This window comes from Penicillium verrucosum (assembly GCF_028828655.1).
Source record: "Penicillium verrucosum strain IBT 35672 chromosome Unknown utg000001l_segment0_segment0, whole genome shotgun sequence".
Lineage (NCBI taxonomy): Eukaryota > Fungi > Ascomycota > Eurotiomycetes > Eurotiales > Aspergillaceae > Penicillium > Penicillium verrucosum.
Genome location: NW_026643210.1, coordinates 5,751,985 through 5,779,182, shown reverse-complemented (window position 1 = coordinate 5,779,182; position 27,198 = coordinate 5,751,985). Strand labels below are relative to the sequence as shown.

At 49.0% G+C, this 27,198-nt stretch overlaps 12 protein-coding genes across 12 annotated transcripts; 4 read left to right on the top strand and 8 right to left on the bottom strand.

Moving 5' to 3' along the window:
* Nucleotides 1-884: 884 nt before the first annotated feature.
* N7516_002142 (uncharacterized protein) lies at nucleotides 885-3,870 on the bottom strand (the record flags this gene model as incomplete). The annotated part of the gene is made up of 12 exons (XM_057214862.1): nucleotides 885-1,178; nucleotides 1,227-1,417; nucleotides 1,466-1,700; nucleotides 1,757-2,269; nucleotides 2,331-2,431; nucleotides 2,493-2,689; nucleotides 2,768-2,933; nucleotides 2,989-3,268; nucleotides 3,326-3,518; nucleotides 3,580-3,602; nucleotides 3,663-3,704; nucleotides 3,769-3,870. The coding sequence occupies 12 exons, from the start codon at nucleotides 3,868-3,870 to the stop codon at nucleotides 885-887; spliced, it is 2,337 nt and encodes a 778-aa protein (XP_057076745.1).
* Nucleotides 3,871-5,530: 1,660 nt separating this feature from the next.
* On the top strand, nucleotides 5,531-8,886 carry N7516_002141 (F-box/WD repeat-containing protein; the record flags this gene model as incomplete). The annotated part of the gene is made up of 3 exons (XM_057214861.1): nucleotides 5,531-5,956; nucleotides 6,022-8,706; nucleotides 8,761-8,886. The coding sequence occupies 3 exons, from the start codon at nucleotides 5,531-5,533 to the stop codon at nucleotides 8,884-8,886; spliced, it is 3,237 nt and encodes a 1,078-aa protein (XP_057076744.1).
* Nucleotides 8,887-9,751: 865 nt separating this feature from the next.
* N7516_002140 (translation initiation/elongation factor MRX8) lies at nucleotides 9,752-10,794 on the bottom strand (the record flags this gene model as incomplete). The annotated part of the gene is made up of 2 exons (XM_057214860.1): nucleotides 9,752-10,178; nucleotides 10,280-10,794. 2 exons carry the CDS (start codon nucleotides 10,792-10,794, stop codon nucleotides 9,752-9,754), a joined length of 942 nt encoding a protein of 313 aa, XP_057076743.1.
* Nucleotides 10,795-10,992: 198 nt separating this feature from the next.
* On the top strand, nucleotides 10,993-11,626 carry N7516_002139 (putative AP-3 adaptor complex subunit sigma; the record flags this gene model as incomplete). The annotated part of the gene is made up of 2 exons (XM_057214859.1): nucleotides 10,993-11,061; nucleotides 11,141-11,626. The coding sequence occupies 2 exons, from the start codon at nucleotides 10,993-10,995 to the stop codon at nucleotides 11,624-11,626; spliced, it is 555 nt and encodes a 184-aa protein (XP_057076742.1).
* Nucleotides 11,627-13,056: 1,430 nt separating this feature from the next.
* N7516_002138 (60S ribosomal protein eL8) lies at nucleotides 13,057-14,195 on the top strand (the record flags this gene model as incomplete). Its single annotated transcript, XM_057214858.1, has 3 exons — nucleotides 13,057-13,062; nucleotides 13,334-13,414; nucleotides 13,485-14,195. 3 exons carry the CDS (start codon nucleotides 13,057-13,059, stop codon nucleotides 14,193-14,195), a joined length of 798 nt encoding a protein of 265 aa, XP_057076741.1.
* An 805-nt stretch (nucleotides 14,196-15,000) lies between these two features.
* Nucleotides 15,001-15,464, bottom strand: N7516_002137 (DUF3759 domain-containing protein; the record flags this gene model as incomplete). Its single annotated transcript, XM_057214857.1, has 3 exons — nucleotides 15,001-15,173; nucleotides 15,255-15,392; nucleotides 15,449-15,464. The coding sequence occupies 3 exons, from the start codon at nucleotides 15,462-15,464 to the stop codon at nucleotides 15,001-15,003; spliced, it is 327 nt and encodes a 108-aa protein (XP_057076740.1).
* Nucleotides 15,465-16,075: 611 nt separating this feature from the next.
* N7516_002136 (putative spindle pole body component) lies at nucleotides 16,076-18,979 on the bottom strand (the record flags this gene model as incomplete). Its single annotated transcript, XM_057214856.1, has 5 exons — nucleotides 16,076-16,111; nucleotides 16,164-16,982; nucleotides 17,035-18,568; nucleotides 18,646-18,854; nucleotides 18,920-18,979. The coding sequence occupies 5 exons, from the start codon at nucleotides 18,977-18,979 to the stop codon at nucleotides 16,076-16,078; spliced, it is 2,658 nt and encodes an 885-aa protein (XP_057076739.1).
* A 178-nt stretch (nucleotides 18,980-19,157) lies between these two features.
* Nucleotides 19,158-19,443, bottom strand: N7516_002135 (uncharacterized protein; the record flags this gene model as incomplete). Its single annotated transcript, XM_057214855.1, has 2 exons — nucleotides 19,158-19,238; nucleotides 19,291-19,443. The coding sequence occupies 2 exons, from the start codon at nucleotides 19,441-19,443 to the stop codon at nucleotides 19,158-19,160; spliced, it is 234 nt and encodes a 77-aa protein (XP_057076738.1).
* A 219-nt stretch (nucleotides 19,444-19,662) lies between these two features.
* On the top strand, nucleotides 19,663-21,161 carry N7516_002134 (WD40 repeat domain-containing protein; the record flags this gene model as incomplete). Its single annotated transcript, XM_057214854.1, has 3 exons — nucleotides 19,663-19,700; nucleotides 19,757-19,922; nucleotides 19,983-21,161. The coding sequence occupies 3 exons, from the start codon at nucleotides 19,663-19,665 to the stop codon at nucleotides 21,159-21,161; spliced, it is 1,383 nt and encodes a 460-aa protein (XP_057076737.1).
* Nucleotides 21,162-21,740: 579 nt separating this feature from the next.
* Nucleotides 21,741-22,493, bottom strand: N7516_002133 (uS17 family ribosomal protein; the record flags this gene model as incomplete). Its single annotated transcript, XM_057214853.1, has 1 exon — nucleotides 21,741-22,493. One exon carries the CDS (start codon nucleotides 22,491-22,493, stop codon nucleotides 21,741-21,743), a length of 753 nt encoding a protein of 250 aa, XP_057076736.1.
* An 834-nt stretch (nucleotides 22,494-23,327) lies between these two features.
* On the bottom strand, nucleotides 23,328-25,088 carry N7516_002132 (glycosyltransferase family 20 protein; the record flags this gene model as incomplete). Its single annotated transcript, XM_057214852.1, has 5 exons — nucleotides 23,328-23,463; nucleotides 23,536-23,875; nucleotides 23,938-24,308; nucleotides 24,356-24,728; nucleotides 24,791-25,088. The coding sequence occupies 5 exons, from the start codon at nucleotides 25,086-25,088 to the stop codon at nucleotides 23,328-23,330; spliced, it is 1,518 nt and encodes a 505-aa protein (XP_057076735.1).
* A 674-nt stretch (nucleotides 25,089-25,762) lies between these two features.
* Nucleotides 25,763-26,871, bottom strand: N7516_002131 (uncharacterized protein; the record flags this gene model as incomplete). Its single annotated transcript, XM_057214851.1, has 4 exons — nucleotides 25,763-26,187; nucleotides 26,291-26,650; nucleotides 26,705-26,717; nucleotides 26,788-26,871. The coding sequence occupies 4 exons, from the start codon at nucleotides 26,869-26,871 to the stop codon at nucleotides 25,763-25,765; spliced, it is 882 nt and encodes a 293-aa protein (XP_057076734.1).
* Nucleotides 26,872-27,198: the final 327 nt, after the last annotated feature.

The window sequence follows — 27,198 nt, the reverse complement described above, 5'->3', positions numbered from 1 at the left end:
TTAGACCCACGAGGCGGAACAAACAGTGTTGACACTCCGGGGGTCGCAATTTCACTCAGATCGAGATCCATGTTCCTTGTTCATCCGAGATCGATTCATCTTCCTTGTTCATCCGAGATCGATTCACCGAATGCCGATCAACCTCCTGATGGGGAATTAGTTCGGTCTGCACACTCCGAGGACTTGCGCGTGCGAACCAACAAGAGGAAATGAACCACAAACATAATATTCGAATAACCGTTAGAAGCGCGACTCGAAAAAAAAAAATCTAAGAATAACTCCGTTACGCCACATTTTATCCCAAGTCCAGTCAATGGAACATACTGTTTGTTAAATTCAGGCTAGTGGTTTGGCAGGTGGCTAGGCCAAATTGTCATGCGGAGACCCCCCTGATGGTCGCCAATAGTCGGTTCCAATAGCTTAGTATGGATCCAGGGTTTCGGTTACGCTCTATTGTCGATCTATTGTCTGTGGTGCAGATCAGGGAACGAAAATCAGGGAAAAACCTCCACATTTGACATCCCACTTCCCAAAATTTGAGGTTTCACTTCGTACATCTTTTTGCGACAAAACTGGACCAGAATATCCAAGTAGGTAGGATGATGGGCTAAAGATAGCAGATGGGGGATGAAAACATAATTATCTACACGATGGAACAAGTTTAGAAGAGCTTCCATCGCAACCCTTCTTTTTTACTCGGTCAAGCTAGCTACATATCTACTCCATATTCCATACTTACTCTAATATGATGTGCATCAAAAGGTTCAGTCTCATGGACTGTGCTGCATTCAAAATAACCCAGCGTTCTGGAAGAAGTGGATACGAATCCAAAGAGTTGGGAAACGCTAGTCCTATATACTCCGTAAACTACTGCGACCATTCCTCTATTTAAACTTCATTTTCTTGGCCTCCCGAGTATAAACCATATCTTCAAATCCCTCTCCATCTTTCGAATCCAGCAACCGCTTCGACACGCTACTTGAGGTCTCCCCCTCGAAGAAATACCCATTGGCAGAAGGGTTAGAGCGAACCCGCTCCCAAAGTTTAGGTTGCCAGCGAGGGTCGATGGTATTATCCCACTCACCAGACACACTAAGTTCAGTACTGAATAAGGGTACACCAGACTTGGACCAATGTGATCGAATCAGTGGCAGGGGGTTAGGAGGGGGTATATCGTACTTCTCGATAATTAGATCATGTATACCAGAATGTATGGAGTCACTTACATATTCTCCGATGAGCAACATCGGGTCCAAGATTTCGCTGCAGATGGTGTGGCAGGCTGGCATGGTCTGGTTGAGCCAGAATTTGGAGTGCCCTAGCTTATGGTGGTTTTCATTCCTGACACGGAACGATCCCATGATGCCAAGTTTCCGGATAATGTGGAATGCTGCACGAGCCTCATCGTCGCTACAATCTGGCTAATATTAGATGAATGTTTTGGAAGGATGGTGGTTGCTCTTACTAAGGTCTCTGGCCAGTTGCCAATTCAAAAAGTGTGATTTTCCAACAGTTATGACATAGTGAATTGTTCTTCGTGTTCGGGTAAGCTTGATCAATTCTTTCATCAGGTCATTGTCAAATTCGTGTCCGATCAAGCAGCTGTAGCAGTAATGTATGTCTGGGATTCGTGCGTCCTTGGCAGAGTAATAGCCATAGCACAGGGTGTGTTGCCAGTCTTTGCAATTCGCACATTGTATCTTGCAAAGTTGGTTAAAACTGATCACTGATTTGACACCACAACTTGATGACTTACAGATTTCCTGGGCTTGAAGTTCCAAGTGTTGCACTCACACCGATAGTGGCGCTGATCCCTGTGTCCATATTGAGTCATGCTGTCACTTGGCCCAGGCAGATTCTCTATGTTGTCCTTGTTCTCCTCGTCCAGCTTCTTGGTGGCACCGTGGCGGTTCTCGACATAGTATACCGTGCTTGCTTTGACAGTGGGCTTTGACCCCACGATCTGCACACGACGTATGTATTTCTCCGGAACAAAGTCATTTCGAGTCCATCTACGAGACTGAGAAAGAGAAACGCTATCGCGGCTAACGGGAAACGTTGTTTCTTCATCTGGCCAATTGAGAGGTATCCTATTTTTTCTCGACCTTCCAAGGCGAGGTGGTCTTGCGACAAGGTTGGCTTCAAAAGAGTCATCTGAATCAACTTCGACGGACTCAGCTTGTAACCGAGCCTTTTTGTGCACCCAAGACTGTTGATTTTCCAAGTCTTCTTGATTAAAGAAGATTCTGTCCTCCACTTTATTCTCCGTCTACTGAAAGTCAGCACTCGTTGAATGGTTTGGGTAGGAGCGGCAATAACGGCAAACTGACATATCGTTGTGATTCTCTGTCTCTCATCCTATAAGATATCATCGCCAATTTGAATGAGCTGTATTGAGACTCTAAGTACTCGTCAAGGGAGATTGTTGGGCCTATATTGAACAAAATATTTAGTTATGATATAAACAAGGTGAATCAGGGACGAATGTTTACCGTCCGTGGAACCGGCAGCGCTTTCATCAGTGGAGACATCTATCTCTCCAACTAGGTCCAATGGCATTTGAGCAGGCGTGGGGATTCCGACCTCGTCAGAACGGAGCACTAATTCGTCGTTCGCTTCCTCCACCGGGGGGAAGTAAGCTTCGCCACCGGGTGAGGTAGAAAGTAGAGAATTCACTCTTAATCCGAGTCTTCCTTATGTTAGACCTGAGCCTCAATTAAACCAAAGGAAATGCTAAGAAATTAGGAGGCGGAATAAGGAAACATACGTGTGGAAGCCGCTGTCGACACTTCCGTAAAAGCGCCTCGTCCTTTCCCAGTACGAAGTCCGCGGGTACTCAATAGTGTTGTCCTGGGAATCAGCAAATCCAGGCATATCGTAGGATCCAGGACACTCCGGTTTGTGGAATACATGTATTCCCAAGCTGCACTCATCTAGTCAATTCGTGAGTGATAGCACCAGGAATGGGCAACTATAGAGTGCACATACTAGGCAATGGCGGGCTTTGAGCACACATTGTTCTCAACCGTCGGATGAGGGCCTTCCCTTCAAAAATCATATTACGCATGCTCGCTCGATCCTCAACGGGACTGACAAAATCCATCCTTGGACCGTTGGTTAAGCGGTTTGCAGTGCCGCGCTCACCGAAATTGTCGAAGGTGAAGGTGTAAGATTCCAGAACCTTGTTTGGCGAGTCTTTATCTGCAAGGACGGTAAACTGGACGGCATGTAGCACGCCTCTTATTAGAGCATCAAAGATGCCATTCTCCTAAAACAGATAGATATTAGCACTACTCAATAAACATACAGATATCGAGGGACACACTAGAAGGTCGAGAAGCTGATCGGCTTCATCACTCAGGTGTCTTTCAATCACCCATATAGGAACATACTCCAATCGGTTACGTCCAAAATTGCCCTTGTTCTTCCCATTTACAAAATGGGTATAGTTATAGCACTCGTGAACGCGGTTTGTTCGCAGAATCCGCTCGCCAAAGGCATCCACAGGCAATAATCCACTAGATTCCATGTTTCAGAATGGGAATAATACATTTGAAGGTTATATAGGTCATGACTAACCGCATAAATAAGAGCGATGCGATCTGTAAGGCGCATGTTAGAGCGGCCACAGAAACATTGACATCGTGGGGAAATTCACTTACGGTCATATGTAGTGTTATCTTCATCGACTCCAGGCTTTGCTCCTATTATACCATAAAAGTTGGTTGGGTTCATCTCGGGTGCTATTGATTCAGTAGGACTACTCACGATCACGGGAAAACGGTAGATTTTATCTGCTTGGATTTCGGGCTGGGGTGCCCCAGACTTGGAGACAGTCTTGAACGCTATAGTTTTCTTAGGGCGAGGCATGATTCTAGCTGCATGAGTATGACTGACCGAAAACGAGAATCGAACATTGTAATGGGAAAAAACGAGGATAGTATATTTCTATGCGGAATGTGGACAAAGAGGTACAAAGAGAAATTTAGAACGGCGAGTTCTAAGAACAAAATCTCTTTTACCTCAGTCGCTAGACATTAACAAAGGAATGCCGTATATCCTGAAACACATTGGGAATCGGCAAGTCTATTCATAGACACTGGAAGGACCTTAATGTGACCCAAGGATGTAGGCATGGCTGTATAGAGCCTATGGTAAATTGTCTACCGATCCTTTCATCTTAAACTTTTTCTTTCTGGCATCAGAAATTTGTAAACGTCATTTTGCTCTGAAATATATATTCGGATAATTTTGTCTCCTACTAGGTTTCCAACAAACAAGAGGCCGGGTGATTCGAAGCCATATTTCTCTACGACCTATTATCTGTCAAGACAAGTCTAATACTGCGAAATATTATCGATCAAGGATATCATAGGAGGCAGGGCTGAAGAGTTGTAGTACGTAAAAGCAACCAAACCCTAAATAGTTAGATGCGGGGGAACCTCGGGAGACCGAGACATCTCAGATATCGGTGGATATTCTACCTGGGCAAGATGTGCTTTGCATGAGTAAGTAGTAAGGGGCAACAGTCTACAAAATTATTATTCCATACCCCCTGTGTCTTGTGTCTTATGTCCGATAAACCCCTAGTAAATAATTTCTTCAACATAACAATGAGATACAACTTGCCAAGAAGCCACCCGAGGCACGCCACCTCACGTGATATGTGGCGATGGCAAATCCAGAAATTTGATAGCAACTTGGATTTGGATGAATAGATTACAACAGGTCGCTTATATGACCGTGTCATGTTTTTTTGGTTGGTCTTTTTGGAGGTTCTTTTGTAGGTTCTTTTTAGACGTTGTATGAAGGCGGTAAAAAGTATGGACTGTGTAGAAGACTTTCCGATGTATAACCTTGCCAACCTTGATAACCTTTGATATATTATTTAGGGGTAAATATGAATATATTATATCTATTACGTTGTTAACGGTATAGGCAAAAGGACATTTGGAAGTCCATCTGCTTATCTGACTGTCATTATCCTCGGTCCCACCACTATCTGGTGATTACTGCCGGTCTAGAATAGACCCCAAAGGGAGAGGGGGTTGTTTTCTCCAGGTTTCACACTCGGATCATTTTGGATTTAATATAGACAATAACAAAGATAGAATATTTAATATATATAAAAAATATATATTCTAACAAAATAAGCAAAGAGTTCACAAAAGTCAAAAGAAAAAGATACAAAAATCACCAAAAAAAAAAAAACATATGTAGCACGTTGGGCCATGACATCGTCCACCTACGGGAACCGGAATAAATGTTGTTCTCCGCCCCAACTCCTTGTCAGCCGCCACTGTTTCTTTCTTCCCCTTCCCTTTACTTCCTTGCTTCCATTATTTGTGTTTTTGTTTCCACCCCCCTAACAACATTGAACTTGCCTATTCTCCGTTCTAGCATGTGCTGAATGCCCTTTGCATTGGTGGTTCAGCTGGTGTACCGTGCTGAGGGGGTGTTTTGCTAAAAAAAAAAGAGAGAATTTGCGAAATCACCGTTCCTTTGTCTTCTTGCATGAGCTCGCTTTACAATGAGTTCAAATGCTCCTACCTCCCTTCAAATATTCGACTTCGACTCGCCTTTGACTGATCAAAACGCGTCCGTATCTGTGCCCTCTCATGCGACCCATAGCCCCGGATCCCGATTCACTCATCCTCGAAATCACGAAATGGACGAAAGAGAGGAGCTGGGCCAAGGTCCATCAAACGCGGCTATCGGACAGTTCACATTTGCCCCTACTACCAGAACTACGGTGGTGACAACTACCACAACTACCACAACCTCCTTCCCACCTCTGACCATCAACCCCCCGCGAGCCGTCAAGGATCTGGATGTCCGCCAGTACCCTCTCGCCTCATCTCCGACTCCAGCGGCCTTAAGAAACCTCAAGTTCAAGATCGGCGACAAGTCCATCATCTTTAACGAGCCTGAGGATACCACAAATGCTGCCGCTGAGGTACGATTCTATGCTATCCTCTCGGTTTCCATGGTTCCAATGCTTACAGTATAAACAATATATAGTACAAGGAGAAAAGCGAGGCGTTGAAATCCTCAAACGGCCAGATTCGCTCTGTGAACTCGTTCATCTCCGAGGGTGAGAACCCCACTCGCCGGCTAACCCCTCCGAGAATAGCGAGTCAACCTTCTAGTCACCCGTCTAACAGTCGTCGTCGTGCCGTCTCCCCCGTCTCACTGTTTGATGCTCGACCTTCGGTTCTCCCACGAACTCGCCCGTCACGAGTTCCTTCTGAGCCCATTACACGCCGCACTCGCCAAAGTGGCGTGGGATCAACTTATCTTGCCGCTGGCCTTGCCACCCCAGACACCGAAAGCAACCTGGGGGGAGCTGGTGAAAATGCGGCCCCAAGACCGAGGATCCATAGCTCGGTGTTTCCGCGCAGGGAACCCCCTTTGCCGTCACCTCTCTCCTCTGAAATCGGAGCTAAAGGCTTGCAGGCATCCAATCCAAATTCCTACTTGCAGAATGCTGGGATTCGTTCAAACCCCGAAAATCAAGAGTCGCAGGCCACTGAAGCGGATGAGGATGGCTCAACTGCACCTGAATCGGCTTCATTTAATGATACAACATATGGAACCCAGGAATCTGCAACGCAAGAACGACCTGAGCTAATGTCTCAACTATCGGCAATAGACAATGCCATGGCGCAAGATATGTGCCTCCCGAGCCCAAGCCTCTCACCAGTCGCTGCTATGAATGCCCTCCATGGCGAATCCTCCTTCGAGTCGGAAGGGCTTGACGTTGATACAGATTCCAGTCTAGATCACAATGTCTCGCGTCTCTCTACGGCTATGCGGCTTCAAAACTCAGATGAGACTCGTGTAAATGGCCATTCTCTCGCAAACTCCCGGTCACCTCCTTCACTTTTAGATATGCCCAAGGTGTTGGAGTTCTTTGATTCGGTGCCTGACGAGGTCAAGACGTATCTCATGTATCAATTCCTTCGGAGATGCCCTAAGCCCACTCTCCATTTCGTGGCCGATGTGGTTAACCCAACTTTGAAGTGCGACTTCCTAGCTCTTTTGCCGCTTGAGCTCAGTCTCAACATCGTCAAATACCTTGATGTTCAAACCATGTGCCGTGCTGCGCAGGTGTCTAAGAGGTGGAGGCACATCACCAATTCTGATGAAAAGAGCTGGAAGAACCTCCTTGACCAGGATGGATATCATCTCTCAGATGGAGAACTAGAACGGGCTATAAGACAGGGGTGGGGATGGCAGTTGTCCAGCGGCCCTGAAGATCACGAGGAAGATCTCAGCGTTGTGGCCCTATCCAGGGCAGATACGGAGGCGTCCCCTGTCCCTTCGATGGCGGGCCCCAGCAGCAGAAGCCCTCTGGATTCTCTGCCAGTCAACCGACGAGGCAAGCGGAAGGCAAACACGCGTGCTTCAAGCCGGAAGCTTGCCAAGCGGAAGGCCTCATCCAGTGGAGGAGAAATCGCCGATCCAGACTGGAGGAAAGATGTTGCTGCGTCCGAGGCTCCATACGCCGCTTCCAACGCTGCAGCTGCCGCAGTGCCCTATGCTGAAGTGGGTCTGCCGTCTCTCCGTGGACTGTTCCTCTTCAAGGTCCTCTACCGTCGCCATGTTGCCATCCACAAGGGATGGATGCAACCGGATGTCAAGCCACAACATATTGCTTTCCGTGCTCATGACCGCCATGTTGTTACTTGCCTGCAATTTGACGCTGACAAGGTTCTTACGGGAAGCGATGACACTAATATCAACGTATACAACACCAAAACAGGTGCATTGCAGGCAACATTGGAAGGTCACGAAGGTGGAGTGTGGGCTCTTGAGTATCATGGCAACACGCTAGTCTCTGGCTCTACTGATCGCTCAGTGCGAGTCTGGGACATCGAACGAGCCAGGTGTACTCAGATCTTCCACGGCCACACCTCCACTGTCCGGTGCTTGCAAATCGTCCTGCCTGCCGAGGTCGGTAGGGATGCAAGTGGTCATCCTGAGATCATGCCTAAGGAACCATTGATCATTACTGGGTCTCGTGACTCGAACCTTCGGGTGTGGAAGCTTCCCAAAACCGGCGACCCAGTCTACTACCAGAGTGGTCCTACAGTGGATGACGCTAGCTGTCCATACTTCATGCGTGTGCTCTCCGGCCATCAGCACTCTGTTCGTGCAATTGCAGCCCACGGTGATACCCTCGTGAGTGGTAGCTACGATTGCACGGTGAAGGTTTGGAAGATTTCCACCGGACAGACTTTACACACTCTGCAGGGTCACTCGATGAAAGTGTATAGCGTGGTTCTTGACCATAAGCGCAATCGTTGCATCAGTGGAGCCATGGACCACATGGTAAAGGTGTGGTCACTAGACGATGGAGCCGTCCTATACAACCTCGAAGGCCATACCTCCCTCGTTGGTCTGCTCGCTTTAGAGCGTGATTTCCTTGTCTCGGCTGCCGCTGACTCCACCCTTCGAATCTGGGACTCCGTGCATGGGCACTGCAAGAACACCTTGAGTGCACACACGGGTGCCATCACTTGCTTCCAGCATGATGGGCAGAAGGTCATCTCAGGGTCTGATCGGACACTGAAGATGTGGGATGTACGAAACGGCGAATGTGTTCGAGACCTCCTCACAGACCTAAGTGGCGTGTGGCAAGTCAAATTCAATGACCGGAGATGTGTTGCTGCAGTGCAACGTGACAGTTTGACTTATATTGAAGTAAGTGTTCTCTGAGACTTTTCAATCATTTATGCTAATATTACTTCCACCTAGGTTCTCGACTTCGGCGCTGCCCGGGATGGAGTCCCGGAAAGCAAGCTCGCGAAACGCATTGTCGTCAACCGACGTGGGCAGGAGGTCCTCGGCGGAATCGAAGATGACGACTCCTTGTCTGATTGAGATGTCCAGGCCGCATTTCTCTTCGGCCTCAGTCGATATCTCAACCTCTGATAACCCTTCTCATACTACTCATTCCCTTTCCTCTGTCTTTTCCTTTCTTCTCACTCTATTCCCCCATTCACGATACCCATCCTTACAGCTCTCGTCTTCCATCGGAACCAATATCCTTTGCATAGCGTGGTCGGCATTCTTTGGTCTTGCAGCATTACGATAAGAGGCCAGGCGTTGTTTTTTTTTTCCCCTCATATCTTTTTCATCATCTCTTATTCTGTATTCCCGAATATTTGCCTATCCCATGCATACTGTCATACGTTTTCTTTGTCTTTGCCTGGTTCTTATGTGACTTCCCATTCTGTTTCCTACCAGATCGGTGGTTCTTTTACATATTTTTCACCTTGCTTTGTCCGTATCGGACTGCTCATAATAGATTGATTATGATCTTTATCTCAAGTCCTGTCATGAGTTTTGTTGGTTTAAGCTATCAATGTTTATTGTTATTGTATTGGGTATAGTACATGTGTATTCTGGTTGTAGCAGGTAGCCCTAGATAGCGAAGCACCCAACTGCTTCGAACATGAACCATAGTGTTGCTTGGCAGTCTGGATATGCTGTCGTGGATCCATGCCGGCTAGTTCGTGATGGCGCATGATAGCCCAGCAAGCCTGATCCGAGGATTGGGTTAGGCTCGGGAAAAGCCAGATATTTCAATCATCGTTTTGAAAAGCAACGAGGGATATACAGTCTCCTCCTAGTCCGTAGATGCATGCGCCCGGGGAAGGCCAATCGGACCTGACTAGTTACCAAAGAGTCAAGTCTAAAAGCTCAACGGGTATAGTTTCGAATTTGGACAACACAACATGCCCTTTCACGACAAAGTAGCCGATGTCTCTCCGGGGGTCGGCACAGCGAGCCGACCATCCTGCAAGCTCCCATCAATCCCAGCAGCAGACAAAATCGACCAACGAACAGCATCGATACCCAACGACCGGCCAGGACCAATCTTTGCCTCGGCACTACAAGTCAAAATCTCACCTAAAGACCCAGGTCCCTCCGAAGCCCGCGGGTCTGGCTGCACAATAGGTTTGATACCCTGAAGCAAGAGCTGTAGCCGCTCGATATTGGCGGGCGTGACACCGGTCTTCATCTGCTTCAATTGCCTAACGAGGAACTTGTCGACCTTGGATAGAATGATCTGGTGTGGGATTGCGTGGTGTCGGAATAGTCGCAGGATCTCGGCGTCTGTTTGCTTGATGCCGTGCGTACTGTCGATGAGGAGGAATGCGCGACGGAGTCTAGAATATTATAATCTTCGTCAGTCATTGAACAACACCATGGGTTGGTAGGTTTGTTGCATGTGTTTCATGTCCAACATGGGATAGGAATCATAACTCACTGTTTCCGTCCTTGGAGATATTTCATAATCTCCGCTCCCCACTCAGACCGACTCGCCTTTCCGTATCCCGGCATGTCAAGCAGCACAACCTTCGACTCGCCGCCCTTCGTCCCTCCAATCCCGAACGCGTTCATTTCCCTCGTCCGGCCTGGTTTTGACGAGGTCCAGCAGATCTCCTGTCCCATTATTGCGTTCAACAGTGAACTCTTGCCGACATTTGACCGGCCCAAGAATGCGACTTCCGGCTCGACTGATGCAAATGGTGTTGTGCGGAATTTGGCCGCGGACCAGAGTTTGAGTGGTGAATGACGCGACGGCGTGAAGACCTTATCGGCGAAGGCTAGTTGTTCATCTTTCGGGGGTCTCGTATCCCAGTAGTAGCAGAGGTCGGACGGGGTGAGGTCTTTGAGTTCGCGCTTGGAATTGGGATTCGAGGATGAGGATAAGGCTCGTATGGTTGTATATAATGATATCCTTGATGCAGGATTCCTGCATGTTGATATTGAGTTCATCATGACTCTCAAATCCCCGAAAAGGAGTCAGAATCAACAAACAGCCAAATAAAAAAAAGAAAGTCGAGTTGATATCGATTTCTCCAGATCGGCGCACGGGGCAAGTCGCCCGAGCCAAGACCGCATCATCAGCTATCGCATCCAGATAAGACCGACATTCTCCCCAACTTTCCAAGATTGTTCCATACCTCACCAGTCAAGATGATCAATGCAGTCCTCGTCTTCAATAATAATGGCCAGCCCCGGCTAACCAAGTTCTACACACAGCTGGTAAGTCGAACCCCCCTCCCTCCCCCGGCCGCATTCGCGCACCCGCACAGGATAAACCCCAACTAACCCCCATAAACAGGACACGCAAACGCAGCAATCCCTGATCGCGCAAATATACCGTCTAGTCGCGCAGCGTCCAGCAAGTGCCTGCAACTTCCTCCCACTCCCTCCTCTCCTCTCGCAAGGCGCTAGCTCCTCCGCCTCCGGGCCCTCCGATACCCCCACGCAAATCACATACCGGACCTACGCAACGCTGTCGTTCATCATGATCTCTACGTCCACTGAGTCCCCGCTCGCTCTGATCGATCTGATTCAGGTATTTGTCGAGGCGCTGGATCGCATGTTCGAGAATGTCTGCGAGTTGGATCTTATCTTCGGATATGAGACTCTGCATGCTGTGCTTGGTGAAATGATTGTTGGTGGGGTTGTTGTTGAGACGCATATTGAGAAGATTATTGCTGGTGTGCGGGCTCAGGAGGGATCGCTGGGGAAGAAGAAGGCTGTTCAGGCTGCTAGTACTAGCTTGGGTCGTGGGGCATTGCCTGGGTTGGGGGCTTGGAGGTGATCTATGGAGGATAGGTACTTTCTCTTTTGATGGCCTGCATATATATGGATGGATCCGGGGATTATTGTGTCCTATCTGGTCTATCTAAGGCGTTATGGTTACGCATTCTAGACTTACTTTCGCAGGATTCGGGGGTGATATTTTAAACTTTTCGGTTATTGATGCCTTTTAATGATGTATTCGCTGAGATAATTGTACATTGTGAGATTTTGTAAGAGCCAAATACTCATATCTCCCGGAGGATGTATGTCAACATCCACTCCCAGTCCTTAGAAACATCCAAGCTAGATCACTCCGCTGGCCCCAATACCCCACTTATGTTTCACCCACGCAGAAGCAGCCTTTGCCAGTATTAATACCAGTCCTAGAAAACAGGATAGGTATCATTATACCGGGGAAAGGCGGTTATGGATGATTGGTTGTGCATCTTGATATTGGCAAGACATGCTGTATTCCAGACTCTCTTGCCATCTGCGAGAATTCGAGGAGCGGAAAACTTTTGTATCATCCTTGATTCCTCCGCAGGCAAAGTGGAAGGAAGCCACTCCAATCGAAGAATTTTGGGGAAAGACAATTGCTTCAAATGGGCGTAAGCGTCAGCCCCCTCGCCTATGAGTTAGTAGCGATATTCTCCTCTCCCTTGTCGTGTCACCGATAGATTGAGGCGCTGATGTTTCACGTATCTTAAAGATACGTCGAGAATAAAATCCCATGCTGTTTCTTTGCCACTGTCATTCCTCACTCGCATATTGCACGTAGAGGGTAAAGTGGCATTAGTGGACCGTTGGTATTGCCTGACTCAGTAGCGGGCTGGACTGAATCACACCAGCTTGGTTTCAGATCCGTTCTCTGCGAGGACTCCCCTTAGGGTTGTAGGGTTTGCTACATTGCGATATAGCTTTACTTCCCAAAGCTCTATAACGCAACATCCGTCCCTATGTATAGATCAATGCGCGATGTAAGAGAACGCTTACCAGATGTGGGGGGTCAAGGGGGAGGAAAGACGACATGGCCAATCCAGAGCTGGAGTAGGGCCGATCTTTCCGTACCCCCGATGATTAGCGTGCTGTCATTCGAACAGTAGACTGTGATTAGACATCATTTCAATTGACGCCAACTTGTTCTGAGAGATGTGAGGGGGAATTGTAAGATCAAAAAACTTTGTTTTGTTTCTGGTGTTTATTTACAAGATTGATGTGTACATAATTGAGGCCGTGGACCCTCCATTGTGGCTGCCAGAATCTTAGGAGACGTTTGGTGTCATGTGACATCTTCTCACGTGAAACTCCAAATCTACCCTAGCATCTTGCCCTAGCCCTGGTCACCTGATAACGCTAGCGCGACCCACAGAAACTTCATAAGTTGCATCCACACGAACTTTTCCCTTTCTCATCCGTCAACCGTCAATCAGCGCAATCCCAGTCGACAAAATGGTGGTGAGTACATCAACTGTCTCTTGATAACTTCAGAGGCTTCTTCTAGTTCCTGCGATGTCTCACGACATTCGCTTTGCTTCAGATCTTTTGATCTAAGCAATTCCGCCGATCGCGCACAGCCTCGAAAGAGATGTGTCGCGCATCGTGTGATGATTTTGGCTGGAAGCATGGAGTCAATGCCTGTAAAACGGCTTGGCTCATGTTCTCCTTAGAGTTCAAAGAAGATGCAGCACTATGTGAACAGCACGCTGATCTTCTTCCTCAATGATAGCCTCCTACTAAGTCCGGAAAGAAGACCGCCGCTATGCCCTACCCCCAGGGCAAGGCTGGCGCTGGCAAGAAGGCTGCCAAGGTACGTTTCTTTCTTCCCTCTTGAGGAGTGCATTGAGTCCTTGAAAAGATAGCTAACCGTTCTGCCACAGAACCCCCTTATCGAGAAGCGCCCTCGCAACTTCGGTATCGGCCAGGACATCCAGCCCCGTCGCAACCTCTCCCGCTTCGTCAAGTGGCCCGAGTATGTTCGTCTTCAGCGCCAGAAGAAGATCCTGAACATGCGCCTGAAGGTTCCCCCTTCCATCGCTCAGTTCCAGGCCACTCTCGACCGCAACACCGCTGCCCAGACCTTCAAGCTCCTCTCCAAGTACCGTCCTGAGACCAAGGCCGAGAAGAAGGAGCGTCTCGTCCAGGAGGCCACCGCTGTCTCCGAGGGCAAGAAGAAGGAGGATGTCTCCAAGAAGCCCTACAACGTCAAGTACGGTCTCAACCACGTCGTCGGACTCGTTGAGAACAAGAAGGCTTCCCTCGTCCTCATCGCCCACGATGTTGACCCCATTGAGTTGGTTGTCTTCCTGCCCGCTCTCTGCCGCAAGATGGGTGTCCCCTACGCCATTGTCAAGGGCAAGGCCCGTCTCGGCACAGTCGTCCACAAGAAGACTTCCGCCGTTCTCGCCCTGACCGAGACCCGCGCTGAGGACAAGGCCGAGTTCGCCAAGCTCCTCTCCGCCATCAAGGAGGGTTACACCGACAAGAACGAGGACTCCCGCCGCCACTGGGGTGGTGGTATCATGGGCGCCAAGGCCAACGCCCGCATCGAGAAGAAGCAGAAGGCTCTCGATGCCGCCATCAAGGTTTAAGCTTGTGTAACTACAGCTTTTCTTCCTTTGATGTCTGTTTGACGGGATCGTTTTCTAATCGAAGCGCTCGGATCTCAAAAATAATGAGTTGTTATGGGAAACAACGAGGTGTTGGAAGGCTTTGACGATCTATTGACGGCCAATTCTTTTAGCTTTAGATGGGTGCGAAAGAGCTCTTTGGCCCTTCTTGGATCCTGTTCTAACAAAAAAAGACATATTTTTCTCTCACGAACTCCAATGGCCCCATGTACCAACTTTTCTGCAGATACCCATGAATGCATTTCTCTACCTGTTCAATCTATTGATGGTCTTTGTAGTCCCATCAGAACTAGGCATTCATGTCGTCTGCTTTGTATTTGTAGTATCTTTGTATATGACTGTTGGGTTGTAGTCTATACGAGTTCTTTGTGTGTAGATGGTAGACAAAACCTCGGAACCTCAGACAAAATCTCTTCTGCACTATTTTACCCAATCGAGATTTTCATTTTTCTGATTTGTGTGGGATCAGCGAGACAGCGACACCTGCCAAGAATACCAAGTCTTTTCTAAAGTATAGTCCCGTCTTGGCACATATCTTAAAGATGTCTGCATACTCCTATTTAACAGTCTTACATTAAAGAAACAGGCCATATGCCAGTTGATTAAACCTTTTAAGAGTACTTACTACAAGACTAAATATATAGTGGAGGGGTTGAGGGGTAATCTCTCCCTGGAAAATACTTTTTCGCTTTAGGCTACCATGAAATATATATAGACATAACAACATTCAAGTATATCCATCCATATCACATACTCATGAGACTATCTAGAAATTGTTTCCGTTGTTATCATACGCATCGTGGACCTGCTCATTGGCCTGGTACTTGGCCTTCTCCTTGTCAAAGAAGTCCAATCCCCTAGTCTCGGCCTCACGGTCGACAAAGGCACCAGCAAATCCAGCAAGGATCTCCTTGGCCGTGGCGTGGCCGTCAGGGTCGCCTATTACATATGAGAAGTATTAGCTTGGATTTGTGTACTGAATGGTCAAAAGAAGGGAGGGGAGGGGGGTTGTATATGTACCATTCGCAGCGACGTGGTTCTCGTAGGCCTTGGCTGCTTCGTAGCTAGCGGCACCGGCGATCAGCTCGTGGATCACGGAGGGATCGTGCTCTTGCTGGCCGTTGTAGGTGTCGTAGGCCTGAGCCTGATTGGAGTCGTCTAGGTCGTGTGTTAGTGCAAGGGTGGTATCGAGGAAGGATAAAGGGGATACTCACCACTGAACCAGCCCATTTTGAATTGAATAGTTAAGAAAAGTTGACGAGAGAGGATAGTAGAGGGGAGAAGTGAAACATGAAGAAGACGGGGTAGTCTAGTGGGTTTTATACTCTTCCACTAGTGCCACTTCATCGTTTATAGTCACATCATTGAGGGGCATAGGCTTCCGAGGACCAGTCATACAAGGCGACGCTGACTTTGGTCTAGTCAGAATATAGATGACACAGAGGTGTATAACATATACATGCAAGACAATCTCTATTAAGAAGAGAAATAGTAAGATAGTTAATAATAAACAGGTTTATTACACCCCTCAGATAATCTACATCCCGGGAAACCGATAATCATGAGCAGAATAAGAGAAGACAAGGCTGGTATGATGAAATTACAGTAAGATCCAGAGGTCCACGGCCAAAAGCATAAGAAGGGGAAAAAAAGTACAAAGAAACCCAAAAGCCAGCCCTATGCTCCCAGAAGACCAGAGATGCTCACCGCCGATTTTTTCCAATATGAATGATGACACTGAGAAACCCCGTCTAAAGACACAAGTTGAAGCAAAAGCAAGCGAAGAAGGTGTATAATGTGAAGAAGGACGAGACATAAACGTGATCGCGGTCATTTGGTCATTAACGTTGAGGAGGTCGTGAAAGCCCTTGGCGTACCTGCAATTTTTGTTAGCCAAATTCAATAAGTATTCGGACCACAACCTCTCACCTTCATTTGTTCAATTCTCGCCTTCAGTTGGCTGGTGACTTCCGCAGCTCGCTTCCAGTTCTCTGCCGGTTCAGAAGATCTGGGCTGCTGCTGGTCGTCTTCGGTGAAATTTGTGTTGGAGTTCCGGGCAGGTGAGCGCGTCGGGCTACCAACCGCCGAGTAACCATATGTAGGGCTCAAATTGCGCCGGCCTAGGCCACCATTACGACTGCTGGGTCCCGGTGATTCCATGCCATTGTTCTCCCTCTCCTCACTGGGAGTCGCAGAGGCGTAGCTTCGAGGACGTGAGCTTTCGAAGCGAGATCCCATGTGAAGACCAGATCGTGCAGCAGCATTGCCGTTGCCGAGGTGGTCTTGGTGGATGGAGCTTGTGTCCGGCACACCCATGCTTCCTGTGTCGGAGGCAGCGTTAGGTGGGCTTATGGCAGACGCACGAAGTGCTCGTGCGAGTTCACGCTTCAATCTTTCAATCTCTCTCTGCTGTTTTTGAACACTCCCCTCCGCGGTTTCCGCGTCACTCCGGGCTCGAACAAGTTGAGTCTCTTTCGCCTTGATGCTCAAGACATCGCGGGTGTGGTCTTCAATGAGCTGTGCATTCTGGTTTTGAAGTTCAGTGATCGTGGAGTTGAGCCTTGAACGCTCAGACTTCATATCTTCCACGGTTCGGTTGAAGTTCTCCTTCTCCGCCCGCAATGCCTCCAACTCCGCACGTTCGGCGGCTGCTATAGCGTTGGCGGCAGGTGAAGGGGCAGGGGCAGGTTCAGCAGGTGCCGACGGTCTGGCAATGGGCCGACCCGCAAGGCCACGACCTAGACCGAACTTGGGAGCGGCTGGTGGGGGAGCCACATCCTCTTCGGGGGGGTGGAGCAACTCGTCGTGATGGTGACGCAGTAGTTCCGGGGCCAGCAAGCTTCCGTTGCAGCTTGAGACCTGACCCAGGAGTTGCAAGACCGCCGGCCTTCGGAGCACCGAGCTTTGAAGGGATTCCCCTGGCCGCAGGCCTGGCCGGGGGTTCCTCTGGGGCAGGTGGAGCGGCCACAGGGGCTAGCTTTTTCAGCCCGGATGCCGGCTTCTTGCCAACGACCTTCCTAGCAGCCGGGGCAGCAGGCTTTGGGGGTGCGATAATGGCCTTGGGTCGCTCCTTGGCCTTGACTTCAGCGGTTCCGAAGTATTCTTTGATTTTTGTTTTCCGAATCTCGTCAAGTCCATCGAGATACGGGTTCATGGCTCGTTCACCCAGAATCTTCATTAATGTACCTAGAATTTCAGCAGCTCCCTCACGGATTGCCGGGGCTGACTCGGTCAATAGCTTTGTGCCGGCATCAGCGATCGCTTTCTGCTCTGGTTTGGCTGGTACCGTCCGGGTTATGCGCAGGCAACGAACCAAGAACTTGACCGTTTCCTGCTTGATCTGTGGGTTCTTGTGCTTGAGATACTCAAATATTTCTTCCAAGCATTCCGTAAGGGTTGTCGTGGTGAAGACAGCATCCAATGCCTGACCCAAAGCATCTGTAACAGCCGTCTTCTTTTCTTTCAAACGTTCAAACATGGGCGCCATAATGGTGCTTCGGTATTTGCTAAAGCCGTTGCGAAGGCCTCTGGCCAGCACGTCCACACAGTTTGCAGCTACCGTGGCGACAGCGACGTTGGCATCCTTCATGGATTTGGCCAATCCCCTCACAATATCATCGTAGGGGCCGTCTTTGATTCGAGGAACGTTGATAACATTATAGAGAGCGTCCAACGCTTCCTTGCGGTCCTTCCATTTTGACGAAGCCAATTGATCATGGAAGTCGGCAGGGACTTTTTTAATGACATCAACCGGTTCCGCCAGGTCGAAGGCATCAACAACCACCGCATCCTCCTCCTCATCAAAGTCGTCACCGGCTGGTTCTTCACCCTCCTCGCCTGCCGGTGTAGCGCTGGCCGTGGCCATGGCATCTTGTTGTGCCCGAGTGAATCGCTCTTGCTTCGGTGTGGGATCTTGCTTCACAGCTTCGAATAATTTCTCTAAATCTCCCTGTTGCACAGGTTTCAATTCGGCCCAAAACAGAGGCTTGATAGCCTCCCGAAGCCACCGATAGAGTTCCACAGTCAGGTTTTGTGCCTCCGCGCGGACATTTTTATCGGCATGACCAAAAACCTTGGTCAGCGCCTTCAAAGTTTGCTTCGGGTCGACGATCTTGCAGCCGAAGTTGTGGTAAATGAGGGTCAAGGCTGCGAGAGATGCGGCGACCACCTTGGGTACTTTGTGTGATAGCATGGGTAGTAGTTCCTCGATCACCGCATCGCTCTTGTCCAATTCGACACATAATAGAAGAGCTTCCTGGGCGCTAGCTTTACCGACCGGTCGTGTAGATGGGAGACCTTTCTCAGCAAGTGGGCCAATTGTATATGTGCGGGTCCTGTAAATGGGAATGTTGTCAGTGGATTCAGGGTGGACCAAGAAGACCGTCGTGATTGGGACCGGGGGTTGACGCACCTCGTGCAGGCCTGGGCTCCTCCGAATTTCAAAAAGGCGCAGTATGCGGCAAGACCTTCTGACTGTGCGGCGACGTTGGAATCTGCAACCGCTCCTTTGAACAGGCCGGGATCTTGTATGAATGGCACGAATACCGGGTGTGATTCGTCGGCGGTCTTTTCAAACTGCGCTTTCGCATCCTCGTATCCTTCCTTTCGGACTTTCCAGTTCTGTATATCGGGTATTAGATTTTTCAGGGCTCCTATCAATCGGACTGGGTAAGGGATGAGCGCACCTTATGAGCGAACCGGTCGGCTAAGGGTAAAGAGGAGAAGTCCTCTGTGGCTTCAGCCATTCTGATGGGTGAAGGACGGGACTATCAACGGATTCTAGGAAAGGAAGTCGTCAGCACTTTCTGCAGTGTCGGATACGAAGTGCGCATAGCAACAGAAAGGTTCCGGAGAAAGATATATAAAAGGTACTGAGTTGGTGTTGCGGGTGAGGGGTCTCGGGTGGTGTCTCGGGGGGAGGGTTCAGATGGTCGTACTGTGTTGGGTTGATGCCCAAAGGGTATCAAAGGAAGAGTTGATCTTAGACAATAAGACACTGATGAACTAGAACATGAATTATCCAAGTCAAAAAGTATTAAACTGAGTGTATATTGACAGGGGTGGTTGATAATAGTCGAAACACACGGGGTTTAAAGAAAATAAACAAGTTGAAGTTGAAGGAAAGTAAACAAAAGCCTTGGCGAAGGTTGTTTTGTTTAATTCCTCCTCCTCCTCCTCCCCCCGCGGTGGATCTCAACTTGTTCTTCATATCTTTTCTTCTCTTTGTCTTTTTTGTTCTTCAATTCCTCTACTTCTCTTGGATCAATTCGTCAATTCGTCAATTCTCAATCCCAAATCCCCAACTCCCCTTATTCGCCGACACCGCTCCCACCCACTTCCCCTCCATCGCAGTTTTCCGAACCAATTTGGTGTATGCGCATTTGGATAATTTGGATAAACAGAGAGAGCAGAGAGCACATATAACATCATGAGCCAACTTCTTACGTCACGGCAGGCGGAGGAGCTGTATGTGACCCGATCTGGTTCCATTAGGGGTGATCGCTGATGGTGTTTTGCGACAGACATAAAGGAATAATCGCCTACCTCACCTCTGTGAATTTACACCACAGCTCCGCCGCTTTACGAGAAGAACTAGGCGACTCCATCCGAGTCGACGAGACCACACTTAAGAAATATGAAGGCCTTTTGGAGAAGAAATGGACGAGCGTAGTCCGGTTACAGAAAAAGGTGCGAAGACCGGACAAACCCTGCAAGCCTTACTCTTATTAACCTGCCATTCGGGTACAGATTATGGAATTGGAAGCACGATGCACTTCACTCCAGTCTGAGCTGGACACTGCAACCCCGACTTCTCTGAATCGCAAAAACCAAGACCCAGTCACCTGGCTGCCTCGCGCACCAGCGCGCCACAACCTCGAATCGCACCGCTCGCCAGTATCTTGCCTCGCTTTCCATCCAATATTCTCTTCATTGGCCTCCGGCTCAGATGATACCACAATCAAGATCTGGGACTGGGAGTTGGGTGAACTAGAACGCACAATCAAAGGACACACTAGGGCGGTGTTAGATGTCGACTATGGAGGACCACGTGGAGGAACACTTCTTGCATCATGCTCGTCAGATCTGACGATCAAATTGTGGGACCCGGCTGACGAGTATAAGAACATCCGAACGCTACCAGGGCATGACCACAGTGTTTCAGCAGTTCGGTTCATTCCATCTGGAGCTGCAGGATCTCCCATGTCAGGAAACCTGCTAGTCTCAGCTTCTCGCGATTTGACATTGCGCATATGGGATGTCACAACTGGATATTGTGTCAAATCCATGCAGGGCCATGGAGACTGGATTCGAGATGTTACACCATCCCCAGACGGCCGGTTCCTCTTCTCCGGTGGAGATGACCGAGTTGCACGTCTGTGGGATATCTCATCTGGTGATACTAAGTCAACATTCCTAGGCCACGAGCACTATATCGAGTGTGTGGCCTTCGCTCCACCAACAAGCTACCCTCATTTGGCAGCTATTGCGGGACTAAAGAAGCCACCACCAGCGTCGTCATCCGCCGAGTTTGTGGCTACAGGTTCTCGTGATAAGACCATCCGCATCTGGGATACCCGTGGAAACTGCATCAAGACTCTTGTTGGCCACGACAACTGGGTCCGCTCATTGGTCTTCCATCCCGGTGGGAAATACCTTCTCTCGGTATCTGACGACAAGACACTACGGTGCTGGGATCTCACACAAGAATGCAAGTGTGTGCGCAAGATCGTGGCCCACGACCACTTTATCAGTTCTCTTCGGTGGGCACCACCTTTGGTTAAGGATGCCGGTGCAAATGAGGGTGCGAACGGTGCTGAGGCTGCGTCTAATGGGACGAAGGTAGACCCCAATGCCACAAAGATGTCCATTCGATGTGTCCTGGCGACTGGCAGTGTTGATCTCAAGGTCCGGGTCTTTGCGGCATGACCTTCGATTTGAGTTAGCACCGAGCGAGGAGCAACGGGAAAGAGATTATGTTGGGCAACACCGAAAGCTTGAGAGAAAATAAAAACCCCCATGTCCAATCGATTGGGGGAACACTACGTCTCTCGCCGGGGTCATAACCTCCAAGCTGAAGGGTTCAGGATTTGACAGGCACAGTTTGCCGTTTCTGGGTAAAGGAGTTGGTTATTCTTCCATGATACCAGTGACTTTCTTTCTGTTTACAAATGATTAGGGGATTGGACTAGACAACCTGGTCTAGGCTAACCCCATGTTTACGATGTACACTGTTGGTTGTTTTGTATTTTGATATTGATGAGTGGTTCCTCTCCTTCTTTCTCTTCTCATACATACTTTAGACCTACCTTTAGTTGGAAGATCCATCCCAGGAATACAACATATCACGATGCCAATGAAAATAAATTGAAGCGGTATAATACAGTACATAACCTCCGATATGCAACACCACGGAGGCCAAAGGACAAATCCGACACTTCAAATACTGAAGCCCGTCCCAAAAAGAGCTAAACGTACACATATTCAGTGATGAAAGGCAACAACAGCTCATTTCTCAGCCTCCTTAAGTCTCTCCTGAGTAACCCTCTCACTCTCAGCGACTCTCTCCTGCACAATTCTCTTAACCTTCCCGACGCGCTCATTCTCCGCATGAATGCGATGAATCAACTGCGCAGTAGAAAGCACCTCACCATTAGACACCGGCACACCCGCCTTAGCCGCCTCCTTCACAAGATCCACCTCACGACCCAACCGCCTCGACTCACGACGGAGATACTTCGCCGCCCAGCGCGTCTCACGCTCAGCCTCGCGCTCCTCCTTCGAAGGCACAGCAGGACGGTTTTCAATCGCCTCGCCGAACGGCGTAACGATACGCTCCACCACGTGGTGCACGTTCCGGCTCTTGGGCGCGCCGGACGAGAACTCGATTATGTCGCCGTCCCGGAGGGAGTTCCGTGGGTCGGAGACTAGGTAGTGCGTTTCCTGTGCGTAGAACTTGCGGATGTGGCGGTCCCAGGATGTGTGGCGGTGGCAGACTCGCACTGTGCGGTCCATGCGGCCGACCGAAACGACGGTGCCGGTTTTCAGGGCGGAGGCGTAGTTGCGCAGTCGGGAGGGCGCTTGTGTTTCTGTGCCCGTGTTCTTGGGCTTTGTGGGGGTTGGGGTGGTTGTTGAGGCATTGCGGAGGGGGGTGGTGAGGTATGTGGTTGATTGGAGGATTGAAGGGCGTGTCAGGGACAGAGGTGTCGTGATTGAGGCGCGGAGAGGCATTGTTGCCCGGAGGAGGTGGCTTGGTGCCATTGTTGGGTGGGGGAGCAGGCGGTTGCTCTTCCGATTATAGTTGGATGAGATTGGAGAAGACGAGTGATGGGAAATGGGTAAGCACGCGAATGGTTTGTGGTAATGGTGTCCGCCCAAATGGTTGCGAGCTTGAGGTGTTGGGCGTTGAGGATTTCGAGAATTTCTCGGGGAAGCATGTTTGCACTGTTTGCACTTTAGTATAAGATGTTGACTTGGATGGACCAAAGAGTAACTGGGCAATTTGATAGCAAAACATTCATATTTAAGTACATGAATTCCATGTGCACTTCTTCGTGTTGGGATAATTCTTTGAAGTATCTAATTCCCTTAAGCAGATTTCCCAACTCGGTTCTAACTGCTACCTTGGCCGCATAGATACACAAGGATGCATGTTTTTTGCTTGGAAAATGAATCGCCCTAAAGCTTTTATATAACTAGTAACTTATGAAAATTTCTGGCCTATATATGTTGATTGGAAGAATATCCATGGGTATTGGAGTCTCACATGGATGAAAGGCAGCAATTCCAAGAAGCAAAGGAACCTTGCCCTAAACACTAGAGGAGACGAGTGATCAGAGGAAACAATTAATTCGGGTCGGATCCAGCTATTCTGATATGTTTGATCTATGTTGTAGAAGGGAAACCAAACCCATCCTGTATACAGAAATCAAATTTTAGGGGAAAAAAAGACAAAAGGAGAAACCAATGAGAAACCTCTAAGAAAATACATTTCGCCTCATCCATATTCGTGAAGGCCATCTAAGTTTCATTGAAACACCCGTTCCGATTGCAGAGCACACATGTCTCGGAAGAAACATCAAAGATTATTACGCATTAGGCGTCCTGCGTCGTGGGTGGCATGTCGGTTTCATTTGAAACTGTTTCCGCCAATTTCTTGGATTGGAATTTATCGGCAGAGTGAGCTGATAGCCGGGTGAGTTCGGTGACGAAGGATTGGCCCCAGAATGCACTAGAAAATAGTCAGTTGGAAATGAAATACAGGAGGAGAAACGCCATCGGCAGAGTGACAGGGGTAACATACCTGGTGTACTTGGAAACGTATCTGTCCAATTTGGCAAAATTGAGAGCCCTCTGCTCATCGCTCATGGTCACGGCTTCTTGGTAGGCACCTGCTAGTTCTTCGGTGTTCCAAGGGTTCACAATGATACTGCCGTTCAGACTCTGGGCTGCTCCGGCGAATTCAGAAAGTACCAGCACTCCATGGCGCTTCTGTTGGGTGGCGATGTACTCATAAGCCACTAGGTTCATGCCGTCACGAGTAGACGAGACGATGCAGGCATCTGATACGGCATAGAGAGCGATGAGCTCGTCGAAGTTGACGGACTTGTGCAGGAAATGAATAGGCTGGAACTCAACAGTACCTTGAAAGACGATTAGACTGGTTCAGACCACCAAACTCAGAACACCAAACGAGAATACTTACCGAACTTTCCATTGATCCGACCCACCAGTTCATTCACCACAGCCCTCAGATTCTGATACTCCTCGACATCCTGTCGACTGGGAACGGCAACTTGTACAAGTACGACCTTCCCAACCCATTCTGGGTGGTCACTGAGGAAGACTTCGAGAGCGTGCAACTTCTGAGGCACGCCCTTGATGTAATCAAGACGGTCGACGCCGACCATCAGCTTCACGCCCTGGAACTTCTGCTCTAGCATAGCAATGCGCTTCTGGACCTTCTCCTTCTTCAATCCTTCCTTGAACTTCTCAGGGTCAATACCAATGGGGAAAGCTCCGCATGTGATAATCTTGCCCTGAAATTCAATGCCGTTGGGCGTAGTTGCAAGACCCCTAATCCTATTAGATATGAACTCCAGACCGTGCCAGGGTATACTCACAGTAGACGCGAGCAACTGCTCAGGAAATGGCGCGTGTAATCATAAGTGTGGAAGCCAATCAGGTCGCAATGTAGGACACCCAAGAGCAGTTCATTTCGCACGGGGAGGATGCGGTAGATTTCACTACTAGGGAACGGCGTATGTAAGAAGAACCCGATCTTCACATTCTTCTTGCTATCGCCGATCTCCTCGCGCAGCATCTCAGGGAGCAGCATCAGGTGGTAGTCATGAACCCAGATCAGGTCACCATCCTGTACTTCCTTCGCGATCGCCTGTGCGAAAAGACGGTTCGCTTCCTTGTAAGCTTCCCAGGCGGACTCGTCGAAGGTGATCTCGCCGGGGTGGTAATGGAACAGAGGCCAGAGGATGGAGTCTATCCGAAAGAACAAAGTATCAGTGTACATTCCAAGGGCTTTGCGGAGAGATGCAACTGACTGGAGAACCCATTGTAGTGTCGATCCGCTAGGTCATCATCGATAAAGACTGGTACAGCGCCGTACTCTTCCTTGAGGCGCTGCTTCACGACAGGGATCTCGGGCTCGGGAACCTCCAGACCGGGCCAGCCGTACCACTGGAAGGTGGTTGATTTTGAGAGTCCACTCAGACCACTGACCAGACCTCCTGAAGACATGGAGAAATCATATTTCCCATCATCAGACCGCTTGATTGTGATCGGCAAGCGGTTCGAGACCAGAAGCAGACGAGCTTCATTCTTGGGCTCGATGGAAGGCATGGTGATGGACCAGATGCCGGACGGAAATGGAGGACAGGGTTATAGGAATCGGGATAAGAGGTAAAAGTGTAGGCAAGGCAAGCTGGGCTCCTGTAGTTCCGGTAGAACATGCGATTAGAGTCGATTTCGTAGGCGGGGAAACCCTTGGAGATCATGACGAATATGAACCAACCTTTTGACACAAGTGGATATTTTCACTCCGAATGAGCACCAGACTAGCAATCTGTCTACATAAGCAGATAGCTGTTAGTAGTAATACCAAACAAGAAGGTCGAGTGTGAAGAGTAGGAAAAAAAAAAGGTGAAGAGAGAGAGTAAAGCGGGGGACCGGGATGCGAACGTCACTCTTGGTCTTGGAACTACGTGTGGGCCTCAATATCGCTCACATGGGGGGAACTGTAGATATATAGATATAAGAAAGGAAAAGATCTTTCTTTTTATATTTTCAGGTTTGGGATTCGAATGAGAAATATTTCCAGATATTTCTTTTTCAGTAAACACAGGTTTTAATGGTCATTCCGACTCCGCATTGGGTTGGATCGTACTGCATGGCTTTGCCCAGCCAGTTAGAAAAGGTGAGTGACCAAGTGCTGACGTCGAATATAACGAATATTATCATCTGTTCAGGCATCTTTTTAGGCACTATTCCTATGTATACCCAAAGATCTATACAACTCACAAAGCCGACCTCTCACTCACAAGACTCCATTTCCCAGACTCCGAATCATGAACCGTCCTTCCCTCATCCTCAAGCTTTATAAGTACCTGCAACACACCATGCGAAGCCGGTACATGTAAAGACTCGGGAACACCAACGTAAATGCACTTAACCAACTCAATAGGTGTCCACGCCTGCTTGCCTTCCGGCGAGGTCTCGTCAGCCGCGACATCAAGCTTGCCAAACCGCAGAACACGCAGGACCTCGTCTTCCCGCTGCTGTCGGTGCTTGATGTACTCGGTGATCCGCGCGCCAGCGTTCTCAATCACCGCCCCGTGTCCGGGGTATCCCCGGCCTGAGGAGACGCGGTCGCGCATCCGGTGGAGACTGTTGAGGTAGGTTTTGAGGGTTTCGAAGACGGCTGTGCCGTGGCCTAGGACGTCTGTAGATTTTTGGTTAGATATGGCCCTATGGATATTTGTATATCATGTTCCATCGGTAGAAGGGAAGGGAAGGGTGATGATTATAAGAACTGTTGCACTTACTATCACCAGTAAACATAGCATTCTCCTCCTCAAGCAAAAACACCATATGATCAACGGTATGTCCAGGTGTATGGAATGCTGTCAAGGTAGCACCTTCAACGGAGAACACCTGACCCTCGTGGATATCCGCCTGATCGGAATCAGGCTGGTGTTTGAAGATCTGAGCTTGGGGACATAGTTTGAGTAGATCTGGCAACCCGCTGACATGGTCGCCGTGCCAGTGTGTCAGGAGTGCCTGGTGTACTGTTGCTTTTTCTGCCGAGAGCACGGATTGAAGGTTTGCTGCCCATGAGGGCTTGCCTTCGCCTGTGTCTATTAAGATTCGCTGGTGGCCGCGACCAATTAAGTATGTATTTGTGCCTGGGTATGTGGTTAGGATGTGTGTTGTGAGCTGAGATGGAGTGTGGTTCTTACCTTGGAGTGTGAACTGTGTAGGGTTGTGTGCTATTGATCAGCTTGCCATTTTCTAGTGACATCATGGTACCTATCTAACTCACCTTCCCCGGATTTCCGCCTAGAATTCTCACAACTGAGGCGCTGAGGCGCTCCACTTCTGGGAGTTGAACAAGCTGGGTTGCCATACTTGGAGATGGGAGGGGATATTAGATGGGAGGCAGGATATCCTCAACAACTGGCCTTTAATATCTGGGGCCTGAAGTGCAAATCAGTGGTCAACTGATGGTTGACTTATCATTCAAGATTCTCTAGCCTTGTTTGGTGCGATAGATGGGTTGTAATGAGATATAGGGTTAAACTTGAGAATATATCGAAGCGCTAAACTTGCCGAACCCTATGACGAAATAAGATGATCTGAAGGCGTCCAAGTCAATCTTATACTGAACTCCAATTAACGCGGGGCAGAAATTGTGCCTCGGTAAGCTTATCTCAGCGTTTGATGTGTCCGAGGT